Here is a 13,683-nt window from a genome sequence, read left to right as displayed (position 1 = left end):
AAATTGACTCCCCTCACAAAACACCATATTCAAGACGCTAACTGCACTAGGTGAGTAGGCTAGATAGCACAAAGCTGAGTGACGGAAGTATCTCATCGTACGAAAGCCAAGCGCGACAAGCGTGGACCCGCAGCCAATCACTTGTCCACTCCGCCTTAGCAGAATAGATGAAAGACTGAAACGATACCACCATCCCACCTACCTGAGAAGGGAAGACCGCAGGTCTATGTATTTGGCAGCACGGTAGTGTGACTGACATGAACGGCTGGAGCACTGTTTACTCCATGAGGGTTCCGGGCGGAATATAGGACGCCTATCCTCACCCCGCATTGGTACGCCGCCAAGCTGTCTCACATCGGCGTTCGGCGAACATTAAGGCAACCACTATGCAGCGTGCCGCTGTCGCCTGGATAGACACGGTTGTCTCATCAGCGTCACCCCAATGACCACTCGAGATTGCTAATATTACCCCCACATTGCGTTGGCCGAACAAAGTGCAGATTATATATTGCTGCACCAATCGATGCACGTGGTTCATGCTTTGCAATTCGATATCTATGTGTGATCTTGCCACAGCGACAACCTCGCCCGCCGTTCCCCTCCCAGTCACCCTCCAGCAGCATTGCACCATAATACCCATGACACTGTCCACTTCAGCTGACAACCCAGCTCGCTCACTAAGTAGACGATCCATTTGGACTAATCCCATTTTCAATGCCGTAGTCATGTCGGAAAGTAACTTGCCATGCTGCTAACTCTTCACATCCCTACCCAAATGCTCTCACCCCTTATTGAGCTGAGGGGCATTGAACACGTAGAACTGGCTTTCGCCACTCACCCCATTTTTCAAATCTTGGTCATCGTCCTGACAATCGACATCCAATTGTAAATCACCTGCTTCTTTTCCCTCGCCTATCCCATAACGATGTATGTTGGGTGTCTGAATTTAAGGAGGCCTAAAACATGACAATTCGGAAATTTCACTGACTCAATGTAGCGTGTAACATTGTTTCGGATGTTCTGAAACTGCAATAAAGCGTATGACGCCATCACTCTATGGGCCCAGACATCTTGTCCAACGTGGCGAGGCAGTGACAGAAGCAACTCCTCAACATTAAAGGCATCTGTGGATTCCGTTAAGAATTTCGCATACGTAATATTGTGCTGTATGAATGATGTACACTATATTTTGGTTGATGAATAAAAAACCCAGATGGCATACAACACCTTCTCGATTTTGGCAGTAAAGAATATGAAAGAACAATATAATCAACCGAAGCCCAAATAGTCCTGTTCAACAAAGTTGCTGCTCCCTACGTTAGTTATGAAGACATGTGACGCCGCAATTTAAGAAACTGGTGGACTGCCCAGAGAATCTCCGTGAGTCCATCGACTGGTTGATCCAGGTTAGGTATGGGAATGGTGACAGTGATGGTCTTGATGAGTTGGCAAAAGCTTTGAAAAAGTTGATTGCGGAGGATATAGATAAGGCTACTAACTCCCTCCAATCCGAAAAATCTAAACTTGAATGCCCTGTTAAGTATAATGATAAGCTCTCTAACTGTGCCTATATTGATAAGCTGATGAAACATGCTAAAGATTCTGACAATGCCGATCAGCCTAAAAATGGTTTTACTAAGCAGCAAATAACTGATATGAAAAAATCATGCTCCGATTCCCACTCCCGTCGTTATGATGATGCTACTAAGAAAGCCTTGGATGGCATTAAAGAGCGTGAGAAACAACTTGAAGATCTTACTAATAAGCTTAGCATATTTACTGACAAAAATCATCAAAAATGTACTGACTTACTTACAAACCTCTGCACCGGCCTCGAAACCTTCCTCGGCTTCAACTCTGAGACCAAAGGCTACACTGGCCATGGCATTGTGTACTCCGACCTGGATAGGCTGTGTGACGGGGTGATGGCGTTTTTCTATGGTGTTCTCAGTAACATCAAAGAGCATTTAGGGCAGCATAAAAATACTTTAGATGATGCAATTGAGAGTCTTAAGCAAAATAAACACCGCGGTAAAAACGGTTTTAATGTTGCGATTGAAAGTGTGGTTGCAGGGGTGCGGGGGTATAATGAGAGTGTCAGAAATTCCAACAACCATGTCATAAACAAAATAACAGATTTCGACAGAGAGATGAAGAGACTCAAAAAATCGGTAAGTGAGATTGTACAAAATAATCGTGTTGCAGATGAGACCTTGAAATATGAACAAGTTGCGGAAGAGATGGAGAGGCGTTTGGCAGAATATGAAAAGAGAGCCGCCGACTTTAATAAAACTTTAGATATGCAGAATAATGATGAAACAACTAGAAACGCAATTAATGATCTTAGTGATAAATTACGTGATAGAATAGATAACGTACATAAGACCATGGTGCATGAGAAAACCAGGTTGAGTGAGTTGGCGACGAAGGAAAAGCAGCGCTTTAAGAGCATGGAGGCGTGTATTAACACAACGTTAGTAGGTGTTGGTACGTGTGTCAATCGCGAAATCGGTAATAAAGTGAAGGAGTTGATCCGCGATTTGAGGCAGATGGTGCAGAAGATGTTCGTGCAGCTCGAGAAGATCAACAAAGAGCTGCCGCAGTTTGTTGAACGGTTGCAAGAATGGATTCAAAAGGCAGATGGAGATGTCACCAAGACGGAAGACAACGTGAAAAAAATACTGGAGCAAGTTAACGACGGTCTGACGAGTAACAAGATACCAATTGATGATGCCATTAAGGAGTTGGAAAAGACCAAGATTGCGCTTGAGACGTATATTAGTGGTGAGAAAAGTGGACTGACAGGGTTTGTTAATAACGTTAACGAGGCGATTGGGAGGCTCTATAATAAGGTCACTGGCGAACCTGGGCCGGTGAGAAATGATAAGACGATTGACGAGATTATGCGACATATTAAAAGCAAGGTGATGAGTATTAAAGGATACGTTGGAGTGAAAAATGAACACGGCGATGACACGGATGAAAGTATATATCAGAATTGGGATGCAATAAAAAAGGAAATTTTAGAGTGCGTTGATTTATTGACCGATACTGGCAATTCAAGTCTTACTGATGTAGTTAAAGGCATCAATGCTTTCGCTGGTAAGTTTAAAAAAGGAGAAGATTATTTCGGCGTAATATTCAAAGACTGGGTGACGGACATCATTCGTAGGGAACCGGTTAAGGGCTGGATTGACAAGTACGTTGAGGAAAACAAGGGATATGGTTATTTCAACGGAAAACTCAGTGGACGGGGAACTCCAGCATTACACGCCTTTGTTGCACCAATTGTGACGCGCCATATCACAGAAAAACTCCAAGAGATACATCCCCCAAATAACTTCGACGCCACAAACACAATGGATCAGAAATTTTTGTACATTTTGAATTATATGAACAAATTATCAACTGATTTGTGGAATAAAGAAAGTAGTATAATTAGATTGATGGAAGGTGAGGTCAAACTTCACTCTGAATTGGTACAGTCGGATAGGCAGACAGGTCATAAGAAATATTATCTCGAGCTCGCTGTGAGGGCCACACTTGCGTCTCTCGCATCAGTTGCCAAACATATTGGTGATCAACTAGATAAATTGAAGACAACGTCGAATATTCACAACAAATTGGAGCAGGCCATAGCGCAAGTTAGAGATCTAGGGAGCCAACTTAAATCTGATAAACCAGGCGTTAAGCTCGACGCAGCATTGGAGCTGTTAAAAGAAGAAATTAAGAATCTCCACGATAATTTTGAACAGGTGTTCCAAACCAGCGTCGACGACGATCCGAATTACGCCAAAGCCGTAGACGTGGCCATAAAAACTGTTAAATCTGGAATTGAAGCCATGAACGTCGATGCAATCAAAGACGCTCTGTCAAATTGGACCCACCAAATTAAGGCCAATTTTGCCGCGCTCACTGGCGAAATTTCAGTTGTCAGTAGGGGTATCAGTGAGCAATTGACTCAACTCAAAAAGTACATATCCCTGAATAACGGTGGCAACGGCCTTCAAAAAATTCATGATGATCTTCACAACCTAATAGGCCCGGTAGCAGATGCACTCAAGACGGCCAAAAGATTCCTCGGAAGTGTTGACCACTCCGGTACCGCCACCATCCAGGCACTAGGAAGAGACGTCGATTCACAAGTGGAGAGCGCTAAGAAAGCTCTAATTGCTAAGGCCAGAGAACAGTACGTTACATCTCTACAGGGTCTGCTCGTGTCTTTTTCAACGAAAGCTGAGGCGGAATTACAACCGCTGCCTGGCTTGATCACTAAGGAGTTGGACTTGGGCGTTAAAGGTTTCATGAATAAAATAGAAAAGTATTTCATTGGAACGGATAAAGGAATTAAAGTCATTAAGGACATCAAGACCACCCACTCTCCTCCAGAGAAGTCTCCACTCAGCCAGGCAGCTCAGAGAGCATACAACGCCTCCAGACGTTTTTGTCATTATTTGAAGTCACAGACAGACTTCATATCAGACTTTCAAAAATACGAGCCCTTGCATAATGCTCATCTAACTTTGCTCGATGGACTCAAATCTTCCGAACATTTCAATCACCAATTTAGAGATAACTTAGACACAATTAAGATTACTCTCGGCCAACTCGCTCCTCAGCAATTCGGCACCTCTTCGACGGTCATGTTACAAGCCCTGAAAGGGGGAATTGCTGCTTTGGTCGACGAACTTGACAAAACCTACGTAAGCAGTTACTCCGGGAGACAATGGCAAGACGAGGAACGGGGACACTACGCGAAAATCGGCTTGACCATCACGCCCATCTTATATCAAGAATTGACTACCTTTAAGCATGGCCTTGATATATACGATTGGACCACCCATAAAATCTATGATGCTCAAGCACCTACCTCCAGCCTCCACGCTCTCTTCTTCCGCGACAACGGGTATGACGTCCGTCGTCCTGAGAACGCTGAGCACGGCGAACTGAATCACCGAAATGACTTCAATGGTAGCAGCATTCTCAAACACCTTACCAACGAAACGCATAATCTGTTCAGCCAACTGTCATCTCCCGTCATCGGCATTCGTCAATCGACATCCGGGTCGGACGAGCTAGGTGTAACCATCGCGGAGGAAAGTGGTCTCATCCGAAAACTCTATGATTGCTTAAATACGTACCTCAAAGTCTGCCACCTTATCCGTGTTGACAAACCAAGGGCTCCATGCTCCGTTTACGAAATTCTTGTCTGGTGCTGCGGCCTGCAGTTCAACCCCGTGTACGAGAGGCTCAAGGCGCAAATTAAATCTGAGTTCATGAAGGAGGACAAAGAACGGCCGGGTACTAAAACGCTGCAACCCTTCGAAGCGCATCCGTCTCCCTTCCAACACACGCATATCGACGAAGCGCTCTACAAGGTCTCATCTGACTCCCACGCCGTCCTCACCGCTATCCTAGGGCACGGTCACAAGGACGGAATCTACGCGTGTGATTTCTCCAGCAACTCGCTGAAATTAGAGTACCCTGCCAACATGATTCAACTGCTGTGTACGTTGTTCGACCTGCTTAAGCGCCTCTACCACCAGCTGTACTTCCTGCTGCAGCAGTGTAAGCACAATGCTCAGCTAAGCGGCTGGAGGGACTGCCACTACGGCAAGTACATCGGTGGGTCGGGCTGGCAGTGCAACACGAAGCAGTGCCCTAAGCAAGACTGCGACCAAAGGCACGACCAAAGTGGCAACCAAATGGGTGGGCAATATCCCAACTGCGGCGTCAAGTCGCCACTGCAATCGTTCTTGGAGGACGGATTGAAAGGCCACCTGCCGCATTCGGTAGCAGCTAGGGGATCGAGTCTGTCATGTGGCACGTGTGGTAGTACACCTGGTATGCCGTGCAGGACGCCAATGGGCTTCGCTGACATCAGTGCCATCGCGTCGCATACGATGATTGGCCAGGATATATGCGATGTGCTTTACGATTTCTGTGGCCGTCCTAACTCCCCTCTCACTAGACTGTGCAGTTACTTGAACTGCCTTCTGCCTAGTGCGCCGAAAACGCTGGCGGACATGTTCAGCTTCTACTATCATCTCACCGATCGCTGGGGTATGAGTGGTAACGGACACAAGAGAGAGGCATTTGAAGAGAGTGTTAAAGCTGCCAATTTCGGACGTAGTTATGGTGAGTTGAAAGTCTACTACTTATTTACCCCTAGTCACTCAGCATTGAAGAAGGGCCACTCCGATGGTAGTCTGGGCAGTCTCGTATGCTTATCAAGGGAAGCCGTCGTATGCGGTCCTTATCTCCGTCCCATCAGTCAATCCATCTACGAGACGTTCTCGTCAAAACACGCCGATAAATATTTGTCGTGGATCGTTTACCTGACGGCGACGTTCTACGATCTGCTTAAGAAATTGTATGATGAGTGCAATTCCAAATGCGGTGCCAGGGGATCGAATTGTCACGTGAAAGCGTGCGTCAAGGGGTGTCCAACTACAACCATAGCGCAAGATCCGCCACGATATCACGATCGCAACTGCAAATCCATTGTCAGCTGTAATGCTACGCTGCCAACATTGGCAAAATACGGCTTCGTTCTCGGCAATCCGGAGAGGCTGAACGGGGATAGACAATCGCATACAAAACGCACGTGCAGAGATTTCTGCTATGTATTTGCGGAGGCATTTGAGAAGGACTCACATCTTGTGAAGTTTTTCAAAGCCATTGATAATTTCATGTTCGCCATCCGCGGACCGTTCCTGTGGATGACCGTCGCGCTCTGGTCACTATCTCTCTTCTACCTCATCTGCGTAATGGTTGGCAGACTGGATGTGCTGCACATCAGGTCACACCTGAGGATACCGTCGTCGCACAAGATAACGGCGCAGTCATTGTTGGCTGCAGCGCAAGTCGGAAGGCTTGCCAAGATATCGTATCTACAGCCGTAATTGTATTCATACTTGTAATTCAGATCAACTCACGTAACAATTCACCTACTCACCTAACCGACAAACGTAGTCTAATGTCTCTAAGTACTCTAGCGGCAACGTGTGAACTAAATAGCACCTAGATTAGGTGATGAGTAAACGACCAAGCAACGTGTTGACCTAGCACCCAGGCAAACTGCTAAGCTAGCACCCAGGCTAAGTGGTAACCTAGCACACAGGCAACGTGCTAAGCTAGCACCCAGGCAACGTGCTAAGCTAGCACCCAGGCAAAGTGGTAACCTAGCACCCAGGCTAAGTGGTAACCTAGCACACAGGCAACGTGCTAAGCTAGCAGCCAGGCAACGTGGTAAGCTAGCACCCAGGCAACGTGCTAAGCAAGCAACCAGGCAACGTGGTAAGCTAGCAACCAGGCAAAGTGCTAAGCTAGCACACAAGCTAAGTGCTAGGCTAGCACCCAGGATAAGTGCTAATCTAGCCCCCAGGCAAAGTGCTGAGCTGGCACTCAGGCAAAGTGAAAAGCTAGCACTCAGGCAACGTGCTAAGCTGGCAACCAGGCAATGTGTTGACCTAGCACACAGGCAAAGTGCTAAGCTGGCACACAAGCTAAGTGCTAAGCAAGCAACCAGGCAACGTGTTGACCTAGCACCCAGGCAAGGTGCTAACCTAGCACCCAGGCAAAGTGTTGAGCTGGTGGATGAACCGTAATTTGGTGGGTGTTGTAGCACGTTGATTGCCTGGTGCGTTGAGTTAGGCGTTGACTGTGAGAGGTGTCCACGTTGCCTATTGAGTGAGTGTCACGTGAGGCTGGGTGATTGGTCGCTAACGTAGGCGGTCGTGATGGCCGCGGCGGGTGACCTAAGTCGTGTGTTGCGAGTCGCTGGCAGGGTGGCGTAATACGCGTTGGCCTCGTTAAGTAGCGTTTATAGGCAGCGATGTAGCGATTGTTAATATCACATTTAGGCACGTAGCCGACACGCTCCGCCAGTATGGCGCCGATACCGCGGCTCGTAGCACGGTGCTGCTGCACTGTGGGAGTTGAGCGCACGGGGTTCGCTGCAATTTTAATGGCGTTGCGAATAGTGAATAATTTAGAGTGACAGTTGGTGCTAATCACATGCGCCGCGTCAGGGCAGCTGTGGTATCCCGGGCAGCGTGGGTGTCGGTGGCCTGGGCTGGGGGGATACAGGGGTGAGGGTGAGTGTTGATGAGGGGACTGGGCGCGGCAGTGGTAGCTGTCGCAGTTGGTGAGTGCTTGCATAGGTGATTGACATGTTCGCAGGTTGAGGGGACTGGGAGTGGTAGTGTTGCAGTTGGTGAGTGCTGCTTGAGTGATTGACATGTTTGCAGGCTGAGGGGACTGGTAGCGGCAGTGGTACGTGTTGCAGTTGGTGAGTGCGTTGCTAGGTGATTGATATGTTCGCAGGTTGAGGGGACTGGGAGTGGCAGTGGTACGTGTTGCAGTTGGTGAGTGCGTTGCTAGGTGATTGATATGGTTGCAGGTTGAGGGGACTGGGAGTGGCAGTGGTACGTGTTGCAGTTGGTGAGTGCTTTGCTAGGTGATTGATATGTTTGCAGGTTGAGGGGAGTGGGAGCGTCAGTGGTACGTGTTGTAGTTGGTGAGTGCTTGCGTAAGTGGTTGACATGTTTGCAGGTTGACAGGACTGGGAGCGGCAGTGGTACGTGTTGCAGTTGGTGAGTGCGTTGCTAGGTGATTGATATGTTTGCAGGTTGAGGGGAGTGGGAGCGTCAGTGGTACGTGTTGTAGTTGGTGAGTGCTTGCGTAAGTGGTTGACATGTTTGCAGATTGAGGGGAGTGGGAGCGGCAGTGGTACGTGTTGCAGTTGGTGAGTGCGTTGCTAGGTGATTGATATGTTTGCAGGTTGAGGGGAGTGGGAGCGTCAGTGGTACGTGTTGTAGTTGGTGAGTGCTTGCGTAAGTGGTTGACATGTTTGCAGGTTGAGGGGAGTGGGAGCGTCAGTGGTACGTGTTGCAGTTGGTGAGTGCGTTGCTAGGTGATTGATATGCTCGCAGGCTGAGGGGACTGGGAGGGAGAGGGGAAGATGGGAGTATTGAAGTGTACGTGCGGCAAGAAATGCCGAGAGAATGTGGAGTGCTTTTGTTGTCCGTACTGTTGTAATGTATGTAATATACGCTGTTTACCATGTCTCAAGTTTGCTCATTTGCGCAAAAGTGGAGGAGACCCTTGCAATCCTTCGCGATGTGCTCAGTGTAACGAAGACACATGCGATTGTACTTGTTGTGTGCAGAAACGCTATACCTCTCGTCAACAGCTGTCTACTTCTTCTCATACCGTCTCTGCCTCCGGTTCCTCTTCTTCCCGCACAGCTCAGCTACAAACCGACACTCAACAGTCTACCACCAACCCCGCCCCTTACATCATCGCCCCCGTCGCCCTCATCATCCTCGTCATCTGCGTCATGGTCTACTTCCGCATCCGGCCGTTCCACAGGGTGCGGTATCTACTGCGCAGCTGATGACAATTACCTAACTGGCAACTGACATCTAATGTGCTAGACAGTAGTGATTGCACTGATGATCAGTCACATGAGCAGTGAGGTGACCATTACCCCCGCCGTCCTTCCCATCATCATCGTCCCCGCCTCCCTCATCATCCTCGTCATCCGCTTCATGACCATCTTCCGCATTCGGCCGTTCCACAAGGTCCGCAATTTCTGCGCCCCCAAGATGAACGGTTTGCATAGCGATCATTAATCAACTTCCCCAATTTCGATTATAGCAATTATCTCATGGTATACTACATCAACAGGACTTTGATTGTGTAATAACTTACCGTTAAATGTTTCGCGAGCGTGCACCTCTAGGTACCTAGCGAGGTTTTCACGAGGTATCTAGAGTATACCATCGTATTACCACTGGAACCTTGAGTAGAATTAATCATAGTAACCTGGTGTACCTTTTCTTCAGACGTACTGGCACTCTTTGCTGCCAAAAGCGTTCGCAGTCTCAGTAATATTACGTACTTACAACATTGATGCTGTGACTTACCACCTGAATCGTACCTTCACGTACGCTTTTCGTCGCCACTGCTGACTTACTCACTCACTCATTTAAGACGACAACAGTAATGAAATACAATGCCCTTATCCATCTTATTTCCCCGGTAGCTGCCGCTCTTGCGCCTATCACCGTGTCATATAGTTTGACGTGTTCAATGCTTAATTAGTTTTGTAACACCCATCATATGTTACTACCTTGTAAACGGACGCATTAAATACAAATATGCTCAATACTATTTTTTTAGCGGCTCAATGATTTGAATCTAACAAATCCTCCTATCCCCATCCACCCCACATATTTTACCAGTTAATCGATAATGGGTATATAATTTCAGCATCTAAAGTTAATGCAACAGATTCACTCCAATACTGATATAAGTGCGAAAAACAGACAACAAATCACCATGCTACACCCAAACAGCAACAGAGCTATGTATTATGACTAAGATTCATATGCTTGCTGTCTTTGGTTTATCTTTCCACTCCTTGACAAAGTTGTCCAGTTCCTGAGAATGATATGACCAAAGTGAACAAGTGACTTACTGTTTCCCAGTCCGAGTCGTTTTCTGAAACCTGTGCATCATGGTCGCTTTCGTCGGACGTATCTGATTCATCGGAATCGCTTTGTTCCTGCTTGCTTAGGAGTTTTTCGTACTGTTCCCGAGTTATTTTTCGTTTTTTAAGTTTTTTTGCAAGCGCCTCTTCGCGTGCGAGTTCTTCCCACTCCCGTAACGCATTTTCGCTGATGATAGATATATAAGGGTGTGGATGATACTTACCGTTTAACTACACGTTTTTCGCTCCTAGTCCTCTGCACCTTCGGTTGGGGCTCTGGCTTCTTTTCCCGCACGTGGGGTTTAGTTTCGTTATTTTTTTGCTGGAGCTTTTTCAGCCTATCCCTCTCTTGCCCCTCGTTTTTGAAAGCCACCGAATTTACATCGGTATCGCTATTGGCGAAATTTTGCAACTTTTTGCCGAGTATTTCCTTAACTCTGGGCACCTTGAGTACGCCAAAAGAAGTGGCAAGTGCTCCATAGTCGACATTCTGCAGAGTTATGAGTATGTGACCAACAAACGTGTTATTAAAATTATCGTTTACAGCGTCACATAACGCATCGACTGAATCTATATGTTTACGCGCGCAGTAGCATTTCACATGATCATAATAGATGGAATATGATACATACTAACACCGGTAAGTTAAAAATAAGACAAACACCGTATGGCGCTATATCACCACTCGATGATGGCGCGAACGTACCTTTTGTTCGAATATACTCTTAAGCCTGTGTTCGGAATAGGCCCGAGTGTAGGACACAAATGCCTTTGTCGCCGTTAACAGCAACGCTCTGTCTGTGGTAAGTTGTGCCCGTATGTACGACAGCATCTTGCAGGTGTGGATCCAGGGAAGAACCGGTTGTTCGGGAGCTGTTTCTTGCAGATAGTCGATGTATGATGTGCCATTGGCCACCGTAGTACATTCGCTGTGTAAATGGTGAGGCAATGCCGATTCGGTTTCTGAGATCCTGTCGTAGTAGCTTGTGGCGCCCTCTAGTACTTTGCTGGGTAGTGGCATGAGTGGTATTTTGCGATTTATTTGGAACTGCACGTACGCTTCCTCGCTGTTGTTCAGCAGCAAGATAGCGTTGCCAGACGCCCCTGCACGTGATACCCTCCCTATACGGTGTACGTAGAAGTTAGGGTCTTGTGGTGCATCGTACTGTATAACCCACTCTATCTGCGGGATGTCTATCCCCCTAGAGAATATGTCGGTACAAAGCAACACCTGCAGCGTATTGCTAGCAGGATCTGCAGCGGCATTCAGACGTTTGGGCCCTCCGTCGGATTTCGTTTTCGAGACACCAGCGTCCGGCATTTTCCGGAATGCGTCCAAATTTAGCTGACGTCTGGCGGTGGGCATTTTGCGATGAATTTTGTAGAGGATGGTCCGCACGCCTTCTTTCGCCTGATCATTACCATCGGCCAGGCACTTTGCAATCATGAGTGAAAAGTAGTCCACCAGATCGCACGTTAGAAAGAAAATGGCACACTTTCTTACGCCGGTCATCCTGAGATGCTCCAGCAATAGTACTACGAAGTGCAGCTTTTCCCGCGGGTCAAGTATGAGGTAGTAGTTCTTAAGCGTAACCGGAGTTGCATATGTTGCCGCACCTTCGGCGTGACCCATCTCTGATTCTGGTTGAAGTTCCTCACCTCCGTGGGAAGCAACCCCTTTGTGCGATGCTCCATCATCGGCGTTGATGAAATGGTAGTTGTTCAGAATCATTTTTGCAAATTCCAACACCTCTTTCGGTAAGGTTGCAGAGAAGAAACCGGTCTTGCGTTGTTTGGGCATGTTTCCCATAATTGCCGTCATGTCGGCCTGGTATCCCATCTCCAGCAACCGGTCCGCCTCGTCGAGCACCAGCGTGGTGACATCCTTGAACGTCCACAGCATTTCTTGCTGCAGCATATCTATCAGGTGGTGCAGCCTCCCGGGTGTCGCTATGACAAGCGGTCTGGCACCGCGAACGGTCTTTAGCTTCGTGATGGCTTTGACGTCATGCTCCACCGGAGAACCACCAATGAGCACCAGACACGACAGCGGCACGCCACACATCTCCGATCCTTCTTCGACGCCACTCTCCATGTGTGCGATTGCGTCGGATACGACGGAATGCACTTGAGTCGCCAGTTCTCGTGTGGGCAGCATTATGACGGCGAAAACGGCGATCAATCCACTATCGGGAAAATGCCTTGCGCGCTTCATGAACATGTCCAAAATTGGCACGACGAAGCACAGAGTCTTGCCCGATCCTGTATGTGACTGCACCAAAACGTCGGTTCCACTCTTCATGAACTTCGGTATGGCCAATTTCTGCACCCGCGTCATAACTAGAATGTTCTTTGTTTTCAGCCATTCTACAATACTCCGGTCGATGTCTAACGCTTCGAATCTATCCTGCTGGTGCCCATCAGTGGAATTCGAAGCTATATCTGCTTTGCGCTGTCGTTTGGCTCCTTTCCGTGCACTGCTTGTAGTAGCGGCATCTTTTAATGGCTGCGATTTCTCATTGTTTGTACGTTTCGATGGATGCGTAGTTGCATCAGATGCACGTCTGCCCGCGTTAGCATAATCCTGGATTGTTGCTGTGCTGTCATCATCTTGAACGTGCTCCAATCTCGTCACGGCCTCCGTGATTGCCTTGTACCTTGCGGCAATCCGCTGCAGCCGCTTGTACTTCTTAGACAACTTCATAGTACCCAACTGGCTCATATGAACATCCTGTATGACGCTTGATATTACACGGTCATTTTTTCGCGACAAAATTTTGCAGCTCGGCTTGGCAACGACGTGGAAGGTAACTCCAAGTGAGAATAACACCAATGCTTCTAAGCCACTATAGCTGTTTATTATGCTCTTCTAGTACTCGCCGCAGTCTGTGGTGCCGCGAAGACCGTCTGTCGCGTATTAGGCGGGCAAAGTGGAACGAATGTGTAGAGCCCTTCTCGTACGGTTAATCGGGGCCGGCGGCGCGCCCATCCGTGGATTCTTGAGATGTAAGAACAATACAGTTTAAAAAGCACACTTTATTACCGTTATATGTGTATGTGCCGTGTCTGGCATTCCTTTTTACGTCACGTCGTTCCGCCACCCGCCGCTGCCGTGGACCACCTCTACGGCGCCGGCAACCCGCGGCCTATTTACCGGATGCTTGTTATATAGGATTTTAGAATAT

General features: G+C 47.8%; 4 protein-coding genes across 4 annotated transcripts; 3 read left to right on the top strand and 1 right to left on the bottom strand.

The window, feature by feature from the left end:
* Nucleotides 1-745: 745 nt before the first annotated feature.
* Nucleotides 746-6,905, top strand: BBBOND_0309400 (hypothetical protein; the record flags this gene model as incomplete). Its single annotated transcript, XM_012913769.1, has 2 exons — nucleotides 746-885; nucleotides 1,331-6,905. The coding sequence occupies 2 exons, from the start codon at nucleotides 746-748 to the stop codon at nucleotides 6,903-6,905; spliced, it is 5,715 nt and encodes a 1,904-aa protein (XP_012769223.1).
* A 1,204-nt stretch (nucleotides 6,906-8,109) lies between these two features.
* BBBOND_0309390 (hypothetical protein) lies at nucleotides 8,110-8,978 on the top strand (the record flags this gene model as incomplete). Its single annotated transcript, XM_012913768.1, is given in 11 exon segments — nucleotides 8,110-8,165; nucleotides 8,185-8,218; nucleotides 8,253-8,293; nucleotides 8,329-8,353; nucleotides 8,405-8,445; nucleotides 8,481-8,505; nucleotides 8,557-8,597; nucleotides 8,633-8,657; nucleotides 8,785-8,825; nucleotides 8,861-8,885; nucleotides 8,937-8,978. 11 exon segments carry the CDS (start codon nucleotides 8,110-8,112, stop codon nucleotides 8,976-8,978), a joined length of 396 nt encoding a protein of 131 aa, XP_012769222.1.
* Nucleotides 8,979-9,458: 480 nt separating this feature from the next.
* Nucleotides 9,459-9,638, top strand: BBBOND_0309380 (hypothetical protein; the record flags this gene model as incomplete). Its single annotated transcript, XM_012913767.1, has 1 exon — nucleotides 9,459-9,638. The coding sequence occupies one exon, from the start codon at nucleotides 9,459-9,461 to the stop codon at nucleotides 9,636-9,638; it is 180 nt and encodes a 59-aa protein (XP_012769221.1).
* Nucleotides 9,639-10,392: 754 nt separating this feature from the next.
* BBBOND_0309370 (DEAD/DEAH box domain containing protein, putative) lies at nucleotides 10,393-13,202 on the bottom strand (the record flags this gene model as incomplete). The annotated part of the gene is made up of 4 exons (XM_012913766.1): nucleotides 10,393-10,449; nucleotides 10,487-10,685; nucleotides 10,723-10,988; nucleotides 11,205-13,202. The coding sequence occupies 4 exons, from the start codon at nucleotides 13,200-13,202 to the stop codon at nucleotides 10,393-10,395; spliced, it is 2,520 nt and encodes an 839-aa protein (XP_012769220.1).
* Between the last annotated feature and the right edge of the window lie 481 nt (nucleotides 13,203-13,683).

Source organism: Babesia bigemina, assembly GCF_000981445.1.
Source record: "Babesia bigemina genome assembly Bbig001, chromosome : III".
Classification (NCBI taxonomy): domain Eukaryota; phylum Apicomplexa; class Aconoidasida; order Piroplasmida; family Babesiidae; genus Babesia; species Babesia bigemina.
This window is presented reverse-complemented; position numbering and strand designations above follow the sequence as displayed.